Raw genomic sequence first — 15,845 nt, 5'->3', positions numbered from 1 at the left:
GCTTGAGCCCAGGAGTTTGAGGTTGCTGTGAGGTAGGCTGATGCCACAGTACTCTAGCCTGGGCAACACAGTGAGACTCTCTCAAAAAAAAAAAAAAAACCAGTTAAGTGAATGAATGAAGAAATGAACACACTCTAAATGTCTGCTGCAGGAAGACATCAAAGCTCTAAAAAAAAAAAATTATAATCTGCCAACTAATTCACAAGCATAAATGGCTAATATCAGAATGTTTAAAATTTTTCTGTAGGTAACAGGACTAAGAAACCTAGAGGTCTTGAACTGGAAGGAGGCACACACCTACAAAGGGACAGCTGAGAACACAGAAAACAAATAAAACTCTTCAAGGACTTCACAACTTTGTCAAGGGAAGGTTCTGCTTACCGTCAGCTGGGAAGGGATAAACAGCAGCTTTGTGGAAATACGCTTGTTGTATTTGGTGCCAGGATGCAGAGTTCAATTTCCAGGAATTTTTTGTGATTTATTGTATGTTTTAAACATTCTCATATATAATTTTTTTTCTTTCAGCATGAGGGATATGAGTCTATGGTTATTTCTTGTAATGTCTTTGTCTGGTTTTAGTATCAAAATAACACTGCCCTAAAAAATTTTTTTTCTTTCTGCATGAGGGATATGAGTCTATGGTTATTTCTTGTAATGTCTTTGTCTGGTTTTAGTATCAAAATAACACTGCCCTAAAAAATGAGTTTAGCAAATATTCTCTCCTGTTCTGTTTGCTTAAAATGTTTGTATTGGATTGGTATTATTTCATCCTTATGTGTTTGATAGAATTCAACAGTAAAGTCATCTGATCCTGGGGTGTTCTTTGTGAGATAGTTTTGTTAATTTTGAATTTAATTTCTATAGTACCTATAGGGCTACTCATATGATCCATTTCTTCTTGTGTCACTTTTAGTATTTGTGTCTTTCAAGTTATTTGTCCAATTTATTTAAGTCACCAAATTTATTGGCATAGAGTTGTTCATGCTATTTATTCTCTTATCTTTTTAAATATGCTTTAGATCTGTATTGACGGTCTCACTTTCAATCTTGATACTGGTAATTTGTATTTTCTCTTTCTTCTTGTTAAGTCTACCTAGAGATTTATCCATTTTAGTGATAATTTCAAAGAATCAGCTTTGGTTTTATTAGTTTTTCTCTATTGTTCATCTGTTTTAATTTCATTGTTCTGTACTCTAATCTTTGTGTTTAATTTGTTCTTTTTCTAGGTTCCTTAAGAAAGAGCACAGGCAATTGATTTTGGACCTTTCTTTTTTTTCATAATATAAACATTTAAACCTAATATTTCTCTCTAAACACTGCTTTAGCTTTTTCCATAAATTTTTATATGTTGTATTTTACTTATCACTCAGTACAAATATTTTCTAATTTTTTTGTGTGTGATTTGATATTTTTCTTTCACCTATGGGTTGTTTAGAAGTAAAGTTGTTTAATTTTCAAATGTTTGGTGACTTTTCTAGATGTGTTATTGTTTTCTACTAATATTTAGTACTATTGCGATCAGAGAACGTACTCTGTAAGATTTATTCTGTTAAATCTATTGAGACTTGTTTTATGGCTCAGCATATAGTCTGTCTTTGTAAATATTCCATGTATATTTGACAAAAATGTTTAGCCTGCAGTCGTTGGGTATAGTGTTCTATAAATGTCAGTTATCATAGCTGATAGTATCCACATCTGCCACATCTTTACTGGGTTTTTTTTTTTTTTCCTTATCTGGGTGTTCTATTAATTTCTGAGAGAATTCTGTTAAAATCTCCAATAATGATTATGTATATGCCTTTTCTGCCCTTTAGTTTTGATAGTTATTTTCACATATTAATATTTAAAAATTCTGTTATTGTTCACACCTAAATTTATAATTGACATAGCTTCTGTTTTTATTTACCCTTTTATTGTTATGAAATATTTCTCTTTGTGTCTACAAATATTGCTCACCTTGATGTCTACTTTTATTTTTTATTTATTTTTTTTATTTCAGGATATTGTGAGGGTACAAACATTATGGTTACACTTTATGTCTTTGCCTCACTCAAGTGAGGGTTAGAGGCATGCCCTTCCCCTCTACAACGCTCCCCATGTCCTTTAGTTGTGGGTTTACCCCCCCAATCCCCCTAATCGCTGAAGAGTATTACTGCCATGTGAGCAACCTGGTGTTCATTAGTTAGTACCAATTTGATGGCAAGTACAAGTGGAGTCCATTCTTCCGATCTTGTGGTACCTCACTTTGGATAATGGGCTTAAGTTTAATCCAGGAAAGTACAAGAGGTACTAGATCACTGTCATTTCTTATGATTAAGTAATATTCCATTGTATACATATACCAAATTTTAATAATCCACTCATGAATTGACGGGCACTTGGGTTGTTTCCACATCCTTGCAATAGTGAATTGTGCTGCCATAAACATTTGGGTGCAGATGTCTTTATCATAGAATGTTTTTTGCTCTTTTGGGTAGATGCCTAATACTGCTATTGCTGGATCGAATGGTATTTCTATTTTTAGCTCTCTGAGGTATCTCCAAATTCTTTTCCACAGCGGTTGCACTAATTTGCAGTCCCACCAACAGTGTAAGAGTGTTCCTGTCTCTCCACATCCTCGCTAGCATTTGTTGTTTTGGGATTTTTTGATAGAGGCCAATCTCACTGGGGTTAGGTGATATCTCATTGTGGTTTTGATTTGCATTTCTCTAATGATTAGAGATGTTGAGCATTTTTTTATATGTTTGCTGGCCATTATTCTGTCTTCTTTTGAAAAGTTTCTGTTCATTTCCCTTGCCCATTTGTTGATGGGGTTGTTTGATTTTTTCTTGTTGATTTTTTTGAGTTCTAGATAGATTCTAGTTATCAGCCCTTTATCAGATGTGTAGAGAGCAAATATTTTCTCCCATTCTGTAGGCTGTCTATTCGCTCTAATGATAGTTTCCTTGACCATGCAAAAGCTTTTTAATTTGATCAGATCCCATTTATTTGTTTTTGTTGCTGCGGTGATTGCTTTGGGGTTCTTTTTCAAAAATTCCTTGCCTAGGCTGATGTCTGAAAGTGTCTTCCCAACATATTCTTTAAGTATTCTTAAGGTTTCATGCCTTAGGTTTAAGTCTGATATCCATTTTGAATTAATTTTTGTGAGAGGTGAGAGGTTTCATTCTTCCACAGGTAGCTATCCAGTAGAAAGCTGTATATGTTTATATATTTCATGTATTAGTGAGGCTTCCAACATTTGGCTTCTATTGCTTGTAGAGCGTATTACACAGAACTGGGTTCACATAGGCACAGACATAGGAACAAGAATGAGAGGACTGTTACAGGGCCAGTATAAGATTTGATGAGGCTGAAGCACCAGTGGGGAGGGAGGAGTAGAGGTTTTCATTTGGCTTTTTATGCTGTGTTTTGGCTCTTGACTTTATAGCATTTATGATTTGGAGCACAGCCTTTGTAGTTACATGGTCTTGGGTTCAATTCCTGTCCCTACTAATTATTAACTGTGTGACCTTGGGGAAGTTACTTAACCTTTGTTTCTTCATATTTAAAGTGGGGATATATGAAAGTACATGTTTTATATGTTTTTAGAAGGATGAAATTATATATATTGCACACATATACACATTGTATCTACGCACACAAATATAGTGCTTAGCAAAGTGTAAGTGTTCAATAAGTATTTTTATATTCAATATCTATTATTATATCATATATATCATGATATGTATTTTATGTTATATATTTTTGCATATAGTCTAGTCTCAATTTTCCTGCTGGCTTGAATTTTTAGAGATTTAATTAATTGTCCTTTCCATTTTAAGGTTTCTTTTCCCCACTTGCCCCAATTCTCTCCCTGCCCCCTTTCCCTTACGCTACTTTCTCAGTTCCCGACTTTTTGGGCCTCATCCCTGCCAAAATTAAGATTTCATAACCTCAAGAACTGCAGCCTGTGCAATTAAGGTAGTTGCTGCTTCCTATGTTTCTCCTTTTGCTGCTTCCCATAACCTCTGAACTTGGCTAGGATTTCAATTTCTGTTCCAAAAAAATATACTTCTTAGAATTTTTCAGTTATTTGCAATATGGACGCAAATAACTGGGGCTTATGTAACTAACTAGTTCAGAAACACACACTGTGTGTACTTGTGATGAAAGTATAATAACGTTGTTTGCAGAAGAGCTGTCCCATATTTATTATAAGTATTCTCAGCAAAAATTGCCAGCGGAGCTATGACAGGCCTTGTTAGAAAGTGCATTTGAAAACTCAGCTCAGCAACTCCCTTTTCCAGCTTGAAACACATCCCCTTCAAAAGAATTCCCAACCAGATGATGTTTGATGTTCCTGACCCCCGCAGCATGATGCGAAAGAAAGATCATGGGTTTTGAAGTCAGTTAGCTCAGACGCTTACTCTTTGGGTTACTTCTTAGCCTGAGTGCGTTTCCTGGTTTGTAAATTGCATGTGGCATTACCTGCTCTCCATGGCTTCCTCTTCAGGAAATCCTTACTGAAATCCACATCCACGTTTATTTCCCTTATTATGGGCCTTTGTCCATCTTATAAATCTTTCCTTTGTAGCAATTGTCAGTTTCCCTTTTAAGTATCCAATTATTTATTAAGGTCAGCCTCATATAGTGGACTGTAAGCTACACGAGGCTAGGGACCACAAATGTTCACTGTGCCCCTGTATCCACAGGCTAAACCCATCACTGTACACCCAGAGTCTAGCATAGTGCCTGGCACACAGTAGGCAGTCAGCAAACAAATAAATGACAAAGAGCAGTTGCCAGTAGCCAGAGCTCCGTCGCTAGGGCGTGGAGGGAGCCGCCCTGGCGCTGGGATAATTTCCTCAGCGGAGACCCAGCACCGCCCTAGCCGGAACCTCTGCCCCTGGTCCTGCCCTGCAGACAAGAGCCCCGGCTACGGGCCGCGGCTCGCCTGGTGTCGTCATCAGGGGGCGGGACTTCCGGCCGCCGAAGTTTAACAGTCCAGGCGGGAGCCGGAAGCCCAGCGCGGAACGGGCCGCGCCGTGGCCCCCTGTTGTGCAGCCGCGGAGAGGTGAGGTTCCGGAGGGCCCGGGGTCAGCGGGCCGCCGCGCGCCGCGTCCGTGCTCTCTTCTGACCCCCGGCCGCCCTCCGGCCACCTCTGGGCGGGAGGGAGGTCCCTGGGCTCCGCGCGCCCGCGCCGGCCCGGTGCTGCGGGCGGTTGCGAGGCAGGGGCGCGGCGGCGCGTTTGGCGCGGAAGTGCCCCGGGAGCCGCGGCCGGGTCAGCTGGGGTAGGTTGGCGGCGGCTCTGGGGGGTGTGCTGCCTCCGGAAAGTTTGCGTCCTCTCCATAAAGTCTGTCTCCCTTTTTGTAATCCTCAAATACGACTCTTGTCAGGCACTCGAAAGCATATTACAGGGTAACCCCAGTTGAACAGTTCTTCTGCAAGTAAAATGCTATTTTGGCGAATGAAAGTTGGAAAACTTTTATTTCAGCTGAGTGTTGTGGTTGAATTGTTTCATGCAGCCGCTGTCCCTAAACCAGGGCCAGCAGTCCGTTATCGCCTTGTATCCTGACTGCTCGCTTTCAGTGGGACCCTCTTTGAGGGCCTGTTGTAATAATGCTCTCACTAGAATGTGCTCAGTTCTCAGAAGACTGAGGTAGGTGGACAGATGGTCCTCTTCCTCGCTCCGCTTTCACAGAAGAAAACAGACATTAAGTGACTCGGTCAGTTATGTCACCTAAGTTGGGACAGATCATTCGGACCTAGTTTTTCTGAACCCTGGCTTTAGTGATCTGCCCACTACACCATACTGCTCTACAGACATGGTGTCAGGTTACAGTAGACACATCTTGTGCTTGTGTTTACTGAACTTAGAGATCGCTTTTCTGGACTTCATTGTTCCTTGAGTTGGAGACCAAGAGGGCACTTGTTACACATGTTCAAGGCTCAAATCCAAACACTGTATGTCTTTGTTTCAATAGGCGACTTTAATGGCTTTTAGTAGCGCTGTATTTATCTGATGAATGGAGCATAATGAATCACATGAGTAACTTATCTAGTTAACAAAAGTTTTAGCCTTTTTATAAACACATTAAGATTTTTTTTGTCTCTTTAGAATGAAAGGTTTCTATAATTTATTATGTCTTTAACTTGTCCTCCAAAATGGGGCATATTAGCCATAAGTGTGATGTTTTGTTGATGATTTGGGGATCTGTCTATAACACCACTGATGTTGTGCAGTGCTCTTGCATTGTCCATACTAGGAAGCTGTGATGGGGTATATTGCTATGCCCTTTTCCTCCTCCTCTTTCTCCATGTAGTTTTGGGAATTTTTTTCTCCTGTCATCCATTACTACTTGCTGCTGTTAAAGTGTCTGCCTAGAGCAGCTTCCTTGACATCGATCTTCTAGACTGCCTTGGTTTGTGAAATCACCTTGTTAGAATTATGTGTGTGAACTATCTATTAAATACCGTGAATAATATGAGCGAGGGTATTATAGACCAAGTATTGATATAGGGACTTGGTGGCTTGGTGGCATCTCCTTTGGCTGTATTGCTAGTTTTAGATTTTCAAAAACTGGAGTGACTGGATTCTGACCTGCAGGAATGCTAATTTATCATACATTTTTTGAAAGTTTGGGAAGTTACCTATTAACAGTTATTTATTGAGTACCTACTGTGTGCCAGGAATGTTTCAAGACTTTGGTATGGGGGAGCAGACATTATTAGTAGAACAGATAAGAATTTTGGAGAGTACGAAGTGCCATGACAAAAGGAAATCAGGTATTAGTATATAGGGTAACTGGTAAGGGGCTGCTTTAGCCAGAGTGGTCAGCGAAGTCCTTTCGGAGGAGGAGACATTTGAGCTGAGACCTGAATGATGAGAAGGAGATGACCATGGGAAATCTGGGGGAGCATTCCAGGCAGAAGGGAGAGCAAATGAGAAGACACTGAGGTGAGAATGCCCTTGCCTCGTTCCATGAGACAGAAAGGCGGCCAGCGTGTCCAGAGTCTGGTGGCCCCCTGAGAAAAGAGGGAGGAGGATTACATAGGAGCCAGGTCGTGTGAGGCAGGGTAAGGAGATTGGATTTCATTATATTATAATTGTTGTGGGGAGCCATTGGAAGGGTCAACTAAGAGAATGTGATTTGATTTATGTTTTAGGATCATCACTTCAACTACTTTGTGGTGAGGGCACTGTTTGCAACAAAAGTGGATGAATGGAATCACTTGTTTTAGAGTAAATGATTAATTATATACATACACGCATATATATTTTTTTTTTTGCCTATCCTTGTTTTTTAAATATATTGTTTGAAACATTTGTAGGTGCAGTCATGCAGGAAAACCTCAGATTTGCTTCATCGGGAGATGATATTAAAATATGGGATGCTTCATCTCTGACATTGGTGGATAAATTCAACCCACACACATCACCACATGGAATCAGCTCAATATGTTGGAGCAGCAATAGTATCCTTTCTTTTTTTTAAATAACCACTTTTTATTAGATTAAACAACCAGTGTTGGTGAAACTTTTGTATGTGATCCATAATGAGAAGCATATTTTGCATTGTTACCAAAGATAAAGTGAAATAGTAGTTTAAAAACAGTGTATCATACGAATGCACTCTGATTTTCTCTGTTGGTTTCATTTTAAAAAAATCTAGTTGCAATCCACTTCATTCAGAAATACTGCTATTTTAAAAAAATGTATACTAGATCCACACCATAGAATTAGTTGTGTTATCAACAGTTTGTTATTGAACCAAATGAAATATAGTAGGTAATAAGGTGGATGGAAATGATCCTGAAAGGTTTTAGAACGAGTTTTTGCATCTACATTTGGGCATTTGTGGATCTGATTGGGAAATTAAAGACAGAACTCGAAGGCAGGAGCAAGATGGGGAGGAGATAAAAAATTGTCCAACATCCCCATCTTACTGAGTGTTCTCTGTATTTCTCTTCCTTTCTATGTGTGATGAAAGTAACATTTCCTAAACAGACATAGTAACATTGTCTAGATTGATTTTTTCCTAAGTTTTTTATGTTTCTAATTGACATCCTCACTGTCTTCATGAGCTCCTAAACATGGGTAAAATAAATGAGGGAGTGAAGGCTGTAAACTAGAATTTCTGAACCCCTATTGACATTTTGGGGCAAATAATTTGTTGTGGGGGCTTTTCTATGCATTGTAGGGTGTTGAGAAGCTTTCTTGGCCTCTGTGCATTAGATGCCAGTAGCCTCTAGCTGTGATAGCCAAAAATGTCTCCAGAATTGCCAAAATTACCCCCAGTTGAGAACCACTGCTATCAACAAAGTACTCTTATCACTTTTTGTATGAAAATGTTCTATATGATTGGTATGTTAGAAATTATTCTTTTGTGAAACTCGTACATTATTTCTGAAACAACAAATGAATATTTTTAATGTTTGTCTGATTTTCATCAATACCGAAATATTGATATTCTACTTCCTGATGAAAGGAAAAATATCAAAGCTTTAAAATGTGACTGATCTGTGAACAAAAATACTAGAAGTTTTCATGCCAACCTAATTATTCTTGCAAGTACGTAACAAAAATGAATTTTCTTATTGAATTAAATTTACCCCTTTATCATTCCTTGCTTCTGTATTAAAGTAATAAATCACTTTGGTGCTGTATTAATCAAACTCATGGTGAAGTGACTACATATTTGAAGGACTCTCCAGATGTACGTAGGGAAAATGTTTTGAAGAGAGTGACAAATATATGAAGTTGCTGCTCTATATTTTTAGATTTTCATTGTGTTGAGAACTTAATTTTCCCTGTTACTGTGTAAGAGAAAAGTAGCATTTCTTAATAAAATTAATTATTTTTGGTTTATTTTTGTTCCAAGGAGTTTTACTAGGAGTTGGGATTTACTAATGTACTGCTTAATAGTCTGTCGGGCTATGAGATAGTGTTGTATGGCCTTTGGAAACTGTATTCTTAGTTCTATATAGTTTTCTTGTAAAAGTAGATGTGTGCTGAAAGCCCCCATACAGTCTTACTCTTAATAAGACTTTGATCCCTTCCATGGAGATGAAAAACTGAAGAACACAAAGTTCCCAGACTCAGCAGCTTGGGGTCCATGTGGCGTATTGATTCCAAGGATGGCATTAATGTGAAGTGCTAGGGAGGTTAGTTTTCTTCCTTTTCTTTTTCTTTTTTGGTTTTTGGTCCTTTAGGTTATGTTCCTTACTTTCTCATGTTCCTGACTTTCTCATCACTTCTAAAACAACAAAAGAAGTCTAAAAAGTAATTAGATTACCCTCAGAATATCTTCCTTCAGTCCTTCCTTTTCTATATTCTAAGTGGTACATAGAGGAAGAGGTCAAGGAGAGGGAAATGATTTATTTTTCTCAATGTTGTAGTATCTAGGTAGAACTGATTTTGTTTGAATCATGTATCATAATAAAATTACAATTCATTTCTGTTTACAAAATATGTGAATGTTATGCAAACCCTCCAAAAGTAATGTGGTTAGGATTCTGCGTGTCTAATTTACCTTTCTCCATTGCATTTGTTCGCAGACTTTGCTTGCTAAAAGGCATAGATTTAAACTTCTGATATTTTAATTTGTTATGACTCAAAATCAGACTCTTATTCTTGGTTATATTGTATTTAATCACGTTAGTTTTGAAATACATTGTTTTGTGTTTACTAATGGTTTCACTTATAAGTTATATAAAATAAGGAAAATATAATTTTTAATTAATATTAATTTAAATTTACTTTCATTTAAAATAAAGTTAAAATAAAATTCTTCCATAACATAAACAGTTGCTACTTAATCACACTTATTTATATTTGCTACAGTTACTGTAATATTCATTCTTAATACATTTAAGATTGAAATATTCTATCACAAAAACTCCAGTCCTGAAAAAAATCAGGCTTTTTTTTTTTTGAGGAAAGATAGAAGACTAGTGTGGATGTTTCCTTTCTATCTTAAATTGGTACCAAGCACTGGGTTAACAAATAACTATCTTTAACAGTTTTTGTAAATGAAAAAGCTGACTGATACTTGCTGATGGTGCTTTTATCTTGCTCTCATTCTTGAAGGATAAAATTAGACTTTCTGGCCTACTCTTTGAAAACGGAGTAGTATTTCACATGGATTAAATAGCTTTCAAGTGATAGCGCAGACAGAAAGGATAGTTCTTCCCTGTAGTAGGAGCAGCAAAGAGAATTAGTCTTAATAATTAGTTACCCGAGCCATTTTTAAAACCTAAAGTGTAAGTTATACTTATTTGCTTGTCTTCTTAGTGTGTTTGCTTTCATAATTGCAATTCTTACAATAATAATCTAGTGCTGTAGATGCTCAGGATGGTTTGATGCTCCATAACTCTTCATTCAGATAACTTTCTAGTGACAGCGTCTTCCAGTGGCGACAAAATAGTTGTTTCAAGTTGCAAATGTAAACCTGTTCCACTTTTAGAGCTTGCTGAAGGGGTAAGTGATTTTTTTTTTTAAACTTTTTAAAATCTTAGTTTTGCTTGAGTGGTAATTGCTTCTTTATTATGATGCTTGCAACTAAATATAAAGGTGTTCAAAAGTGTCATTCTTAACCTAGGCTTAAAGTAGTACAATAACACATAAAGGTAAGGTATGTGTGTTTACTGAAGCATCTTTAGGCAAAATAATATTGGATCCTAGGGGAACAGTTAAGGACTTGGATTTTGGTCACTAAGTGTTACTTTCTCCATTTCCCCCCTTTGGGAGGGTCCCTGTTGCTACCTGTTTTAGGACTGTGTCCCACCAAGGTTACTTGGTTGACCTGACCATATGAACCCTAATGACACAGCACTACTTTACTGACCTTAGGCTTAGGATCATCAGTAAATGATCCATATCTGATGGTAGCCCTCTGCTTCAGGCTGTCCACTTCATCCCGAGGGGCCTGCCTAAGCCTCCCTGTATGCTCCTTGAACAGGATGGCTTTGTCAAATGAGCTTTGGTCCCAGGGCATTTAAATGAAGCTCTCATTGCATGTTGTTTCCTTATCCTTTTATTTGTATAAATTAATCCCTCTGACTGAGGATGATGCTTACTTCTTCAATTCCATTCACACATGCTCCTTTAAAGTTACTGCTTTTTAAAATAGGGTAAGGTCTAAATAAAAAGATATAAGTAGTTCGTAGTTATTTTATTTTAGTTTCAAAGTTTTCATCACAGACCCTAAATTATTATGAATTGTCATAATTTTACAATCTGGGATAGGTAAGGGACCCAGTTAGACAGAAAACAGGACAATAGACTATAAACTCTGCTAATTTAAAGAGGGCTTACAATTTTTATCAATCCTTTGCTAAAGTTACTGGATGGGATTGGCTTGAACCTCAATTCTAACCCAGAGATATTGGAGGCTGGGGCAGTGAGAACGTCTGCTCAGGGTAGAAATGGAATTTGAGGCACCCTGTGTATTCAAACCGAGTTCAGTAAAATTGAAACAGAGGACATCCCTGATCGATAAGACAGATTGAACTCTTGAAGAGCAGGCAAAACATTTTGGTCACCTTCAGATCTTTGGATCATAGGTGGTCAACAAACATTTGTTGGATTTAATGTCAACAGCAAAACAGTTTTGATTTCCATCTCCACCACTATACGTGCTACTTTTGTGCATTATCCCTTGAAATCAGTGAAACAGTGTTTGGGCTTTTTTTTTTTTTAAGTATTTAAAAAAACCATGATATTTACAAGTGTGACACAATTCTAAGGGTTTTGTAAATGTTCCAAATTAGTTGCTATAATTCTTAGCCCTCTTTCTTATAGTTAAGTAATCATCATATTGCAGATGGTTAAAAGTGAGATCATTTTAGTTCTAATTTTGAATTTATGTTAATTCATTTATAAAAATATTTTGCAAACATTGGTTCTTTAACTTTTATTGATTAACCTTTCCTTTTATAGTCCTTCCAAGTCCTGTTACTCCTGTGCTCTTTGAGGTATTAGATCGTTTCTATTGGGAAAATAAAATTTGATCCTTTTTATTTTAAAATCATTTTTAGAGTGGAACTTTAGGTTCATGATTATTTTCTTTGTTTTTGTATTTTACCTGTTTAACATGGACAGATTGGTATTGAGAGTATTATTATGGATATAATAGGCTACTAAATATCCTAGAAATTTGACCTGCTGTTGTTTTTAGATTTAAAAACTTGTACCTCTAATGTTATGTCTTGGGGGTACTGAGTTCCTGTAATAACTGCATAATTTCCATTAATTATTTAAGTTCATTAGCTACATTAATAATACATTAACATAAGAAAAGGTCTTCTATCAACAGCTATAAATATAGGTTTTGTTCTGATTCCTTAAGAGTAATTCTAATCATTGTGACGATTGGAATCCCAATATGGCTATCTTTGAAGGACACCGTGTTTGTCTATTTTATTTAAAGGTTATTTTGATAGTTCTTAGCAAACTGCCCTGATTTGCAGTGATGATCAGATTCTAAATCTTAGTAGTCTCTTTAGACCAAAGTCAATTCTTAGAATGGTACCTGCAAGAAAATTACAGCAACTATACTGAAACATTGACGTAATGTGCAGCCTGCTATTTTTATACATGGCAGGTGATAACACTTGGTCCAAATTTCAGAACTAGAAGAAACCTTGGGTAGTCTGTTGTGGGGCTAAAGAGGAGGGGGACCAGCCACAGCCTTTTAAGAATCTCTCTTGAGCACAGGATGTTTTTGAGATGTGTGGACTCAAGGCAAGAACAGTAGATCTAGTCCTTACCTTTCATTTCTCAGATGAAGAAACATAAGCTCAGAACGGTGAGATGATTTGCCTAAGCCTAAACCTACATAGCTTGCCTTTTTACTTTTAACTAAATCATAAAATGTCCCCTTTGAACTTCATTTCACTGATTTTTTTTTCCCATAGCATTCAACTAGAGATTAGAACAATTATTGTAGCTTTGTCCTGCATCTGTAGATTAAATAGGAAAAAACGTGCAACATGTTCTGTGTAGCATAGTTACTGGTGGCACCACAACATAGGTGACACTCATAGATACTCATTGTGAGTAGAACTTGATAACCTCGGTATTTTTAGCCTTTTATTTTATAGATATTTATTGAAATGGATATGGTCTTTGCTATAATGAAACTGACATTCTGATGGAGACAGGCAATAAGCTAGTAAACAAATATTCAGATATTGGTAAGTTGTTATACAGAGAACTAAAATTAGATATTGCAATAGCAAGTTAGGTGGCCAAGGGAGTCTCCTGAAGAGAGGGCATTTACGTTGATATCTGTTGACCAGAAAAAAATCATCCAGCCAAGGTTCAAGGAATTTAGCTTTCTAGAGAAGGAGAATAGCTTTGTGGAAGCCTTGAGGCAAATACATAGTTGTATGTTTAACACATTAATTACCATGTGAGTTGTATTTAACTCACACTAGTTTTGAGCCTGGGGCCTCGTGAAGCAAAACCTGGGCAAAACCCTGCAGTTGGTTCATGAAAATCTTGTTGATGTTCTTACTGTTACAATTAATATTCATAAATTCTAAAAATGTGGATTAAATGAATAGAAGTCAATAGATTTCATTTTTCATTATTCATTAAATTAGAAAGGATCATTTTGTTTTTGAAGTTTTTATTCTATTTTCATAATAAAACACCATGGCCCCAAGGAAAAATTTTTTTCTAGTGTGGCAGTCAATGTGTTAAGGAATAGAAGGTTATTGTGGCTGGAGAATTAGTGAATGAGAAGGAACATGGTAAGAGATGAGCTGGACAGGGCCCAGGTGAATAGGGCTTGGAAAGCCAGGTTGATGGGTTTCGAGTTTATTCTAGGTTGAAAGCCATTGAAGATTTTTGAACAGGAGAGACATAATCTGATTTACATTTTTTAAGTTCACCCTATTTATGGAGGATGGGATGTAGGAAAGCAGGAGTGGAAACAGGGAAAGGAGGTAGGAGGCTGCTGTCATGGTTTGGCAAGGTTTAGGTTAGTGCTAGTAGTAGCTATAGATAAAGAGGGGCCCTTGTGGAATTTATTTTAGGGTTGGCATTTATGGAACTTACTAGAGGGGAGAGAGGACAGGGAATCAAGGGTTATCTGGATTTTTATCTTGAGAAACTGGATGAGTGGTGTCTTTACAGAGATGGGGAAGAATGTGAGGTCAGGTTTTGATCATAACGATGTCTGAGACGAGCTTCTTGTGGGGAGATTTGCTGGGAAACTTAGGGCAAGTATCTCGACTTCTTTGAAAAGCCTTCCCCATCTGTAAAATGAAGGGTCTAAACTATTAATATAAATTCTTTGAAGCCCCCTCTTTCTTTAGCATATTCCGAGCTAGGGATTGATTTTAATTTAAGATATTCTGTGGAGAGACAAAAGCAGGTTTTATCAAGGGGAGATATGAAGGGCTAGCAGGCCCTTATAGGAGACCAAGATGTGCAGGTGTTTTCTAAGCTTCCTCTGTTGTCACCGTTCTATGCAAGGGAACACGAAAGCGTTTGATGACCTTGGAGCCATTTTGATCCCCATATAAACTGTTGGATCCATGTGAAAGATGATGAGAGGTGACTCTTTAGTACAAATATTAATATTAGCATGCTTATAATGTTTAATTCAACAAATGCTTGTCACATGCTTACTCAGTGTTGTATGAAACTTGGAAGTCAGCTCTGGGCTGGCTCTGTTAAATTAAGGTAACTCTTTCTTTTTTTTTTTAAATAGGAAAAGCAGACATGTGTCAGTTTAAATTCTACATCCATGTATTTGGTAAGCGGAGGCCTTAATAACACTGTTAATATTTGGGATTTAAAATCAAAAAGAGTTCATCGATCTCTTAAGGTAAGCAATTTGTTTTTGCTTTGATCTTTACAAAAAATAGGAGTGTCACAATGTGTTTAGAGTAGTTACCAAACTTTTCTTTTCATTTTGAGCTTTTATGATAAAAACAAGCCATTTCAGAATTGAAGTAAGATTTATTAGGGAAAATAAAGGTGCTATTTAACCGAAAACTTCTTTTTGTCTTTTTTCCTCCATGTTTAGCATTAATGCGTATTATCAGTGTTTAAACCTTTTTCTTTATTTTTTTATTTAGTTCCGCTCTTGCTCGAGTGAACCACTTCCTTCATTTTTTCCTGAAGTATGGTTTGTCATCATTAGGGATCTTCTTTTAAGACATTTTGGGAAAAAGGATACTGGTTTTAGGATGATAGTATTCAGTACAATAATCAGAGTTGAGGATTATTTGGCTTCTTAGTTCTGTGGTATATTTGGCTGCTGCTGTTTGTGTTATTTCTGTGTGTATGTATTTTTAACTTGGTAATGAAATATTTTTTAAAATTTTGCTACTTACAATTAGTGTTTCTTTAAATAGCTTTTTGCATTTTCCTGGTTATGATTTTTTTTGACTTCTATTTTTCATTTTTGTATCCTTTTACTATTAAGAAGTTAATCTTTAAAGTTATTTCTAATTTTTGTCTTTTAAAAAAGTTTTAATAATGAAAAATTTAAACACATGCATATATATATTTATATCTCCTACACGTACATACACACACAGAGAAAGACCTTCCTTTAACCCATTACCCATGGTAGTCATCATCTGACATCAATGATGATCAACTCATGGTCAATATTGTTTTATCTATGTGCTCATGTACTAACCCTCCCGCCTCCAGATTATTTTGTAGCAAATACCAACATCATTATCATTTTGTTATATGTCTTAATGTCATTGAGTTAAATTCTTTTTTTTTTTTTTTCTGGAAACAGAGTCTCACTCTGTTGCCCTGGCTAGAGTGAGTGCCGTGGCATTAGCCTAGCTCACAGCAACCTCAAACTCCTGGGCTCAAGTGATCCTACTGCCTC

General features: G+C 36.8%; 2 protein-coding genes across 2 annotated transcripts in view; both read left to right on the top strand.

The window, feature by feature from the left end:
- CFAP54 (cilia and flagella associated 54) overlaps positions 1 to 4,979 on the top strand; it is a 344,097-nt gene extending 339,118 nt beyond the window's left edge. Inside the window, exon 68 of the mRNA XM_012663989.1 lies at positions 4,903 to 4,979. Coding sequence (XP_012519443.1) covers positions 4,903 to 4,979 — 77 coding nt within the window. The remainder of the gene's footprint in view (positions 1 to 4,902) is intronic.
- A 2,340-nt stretch (positions 4,980 to 7,319) lies between these two features.
- NEDD1 (neural precursor cell expressed, developmentally down-regulated 1) overlaps positions 7,320 to 15,845 on the top strand; it is a 37,064-nt gene continuing 28,538 nt past the window's right edge. The window contains exons 1-3 of the mRNA XM_012663988.1: positions 7,320 to 7,455; positions 10,365 to 10,459; positions 14,703 to 14,819. Of these exons, the coding sequence (XP_012519442.1) occupies positions 7,320 to 7,455; positions 10,365 to 10,459; positions 14,703 to 14,819 (348 nt within the window). The remainder of the gene's footprint in view (positions 7,456 to 10,364; positions 10,460 to 14,702; positions 14,820 to 15,845) is intronic.

Source organism: Propithecus coquereli, unplaced genomic scaffold (genome assembly GCF_000956105.1).
Source record: "Propithecus coquereli isolate 6110/MARCELLA unplaced genomic scaffold, Pcoq_1.0 Scaffold85, whole genome shotgun sequence".
NCBI lineage: Eukaryota > Metazoa > Chordata > Mammalia > Primates > Indriidae > Propithecus > Propithecus coquereli.
Note: the sequence above shows the minus strand (reverse complement) of the source record. Positions and strands in the feature narration are given on the sequence as shown.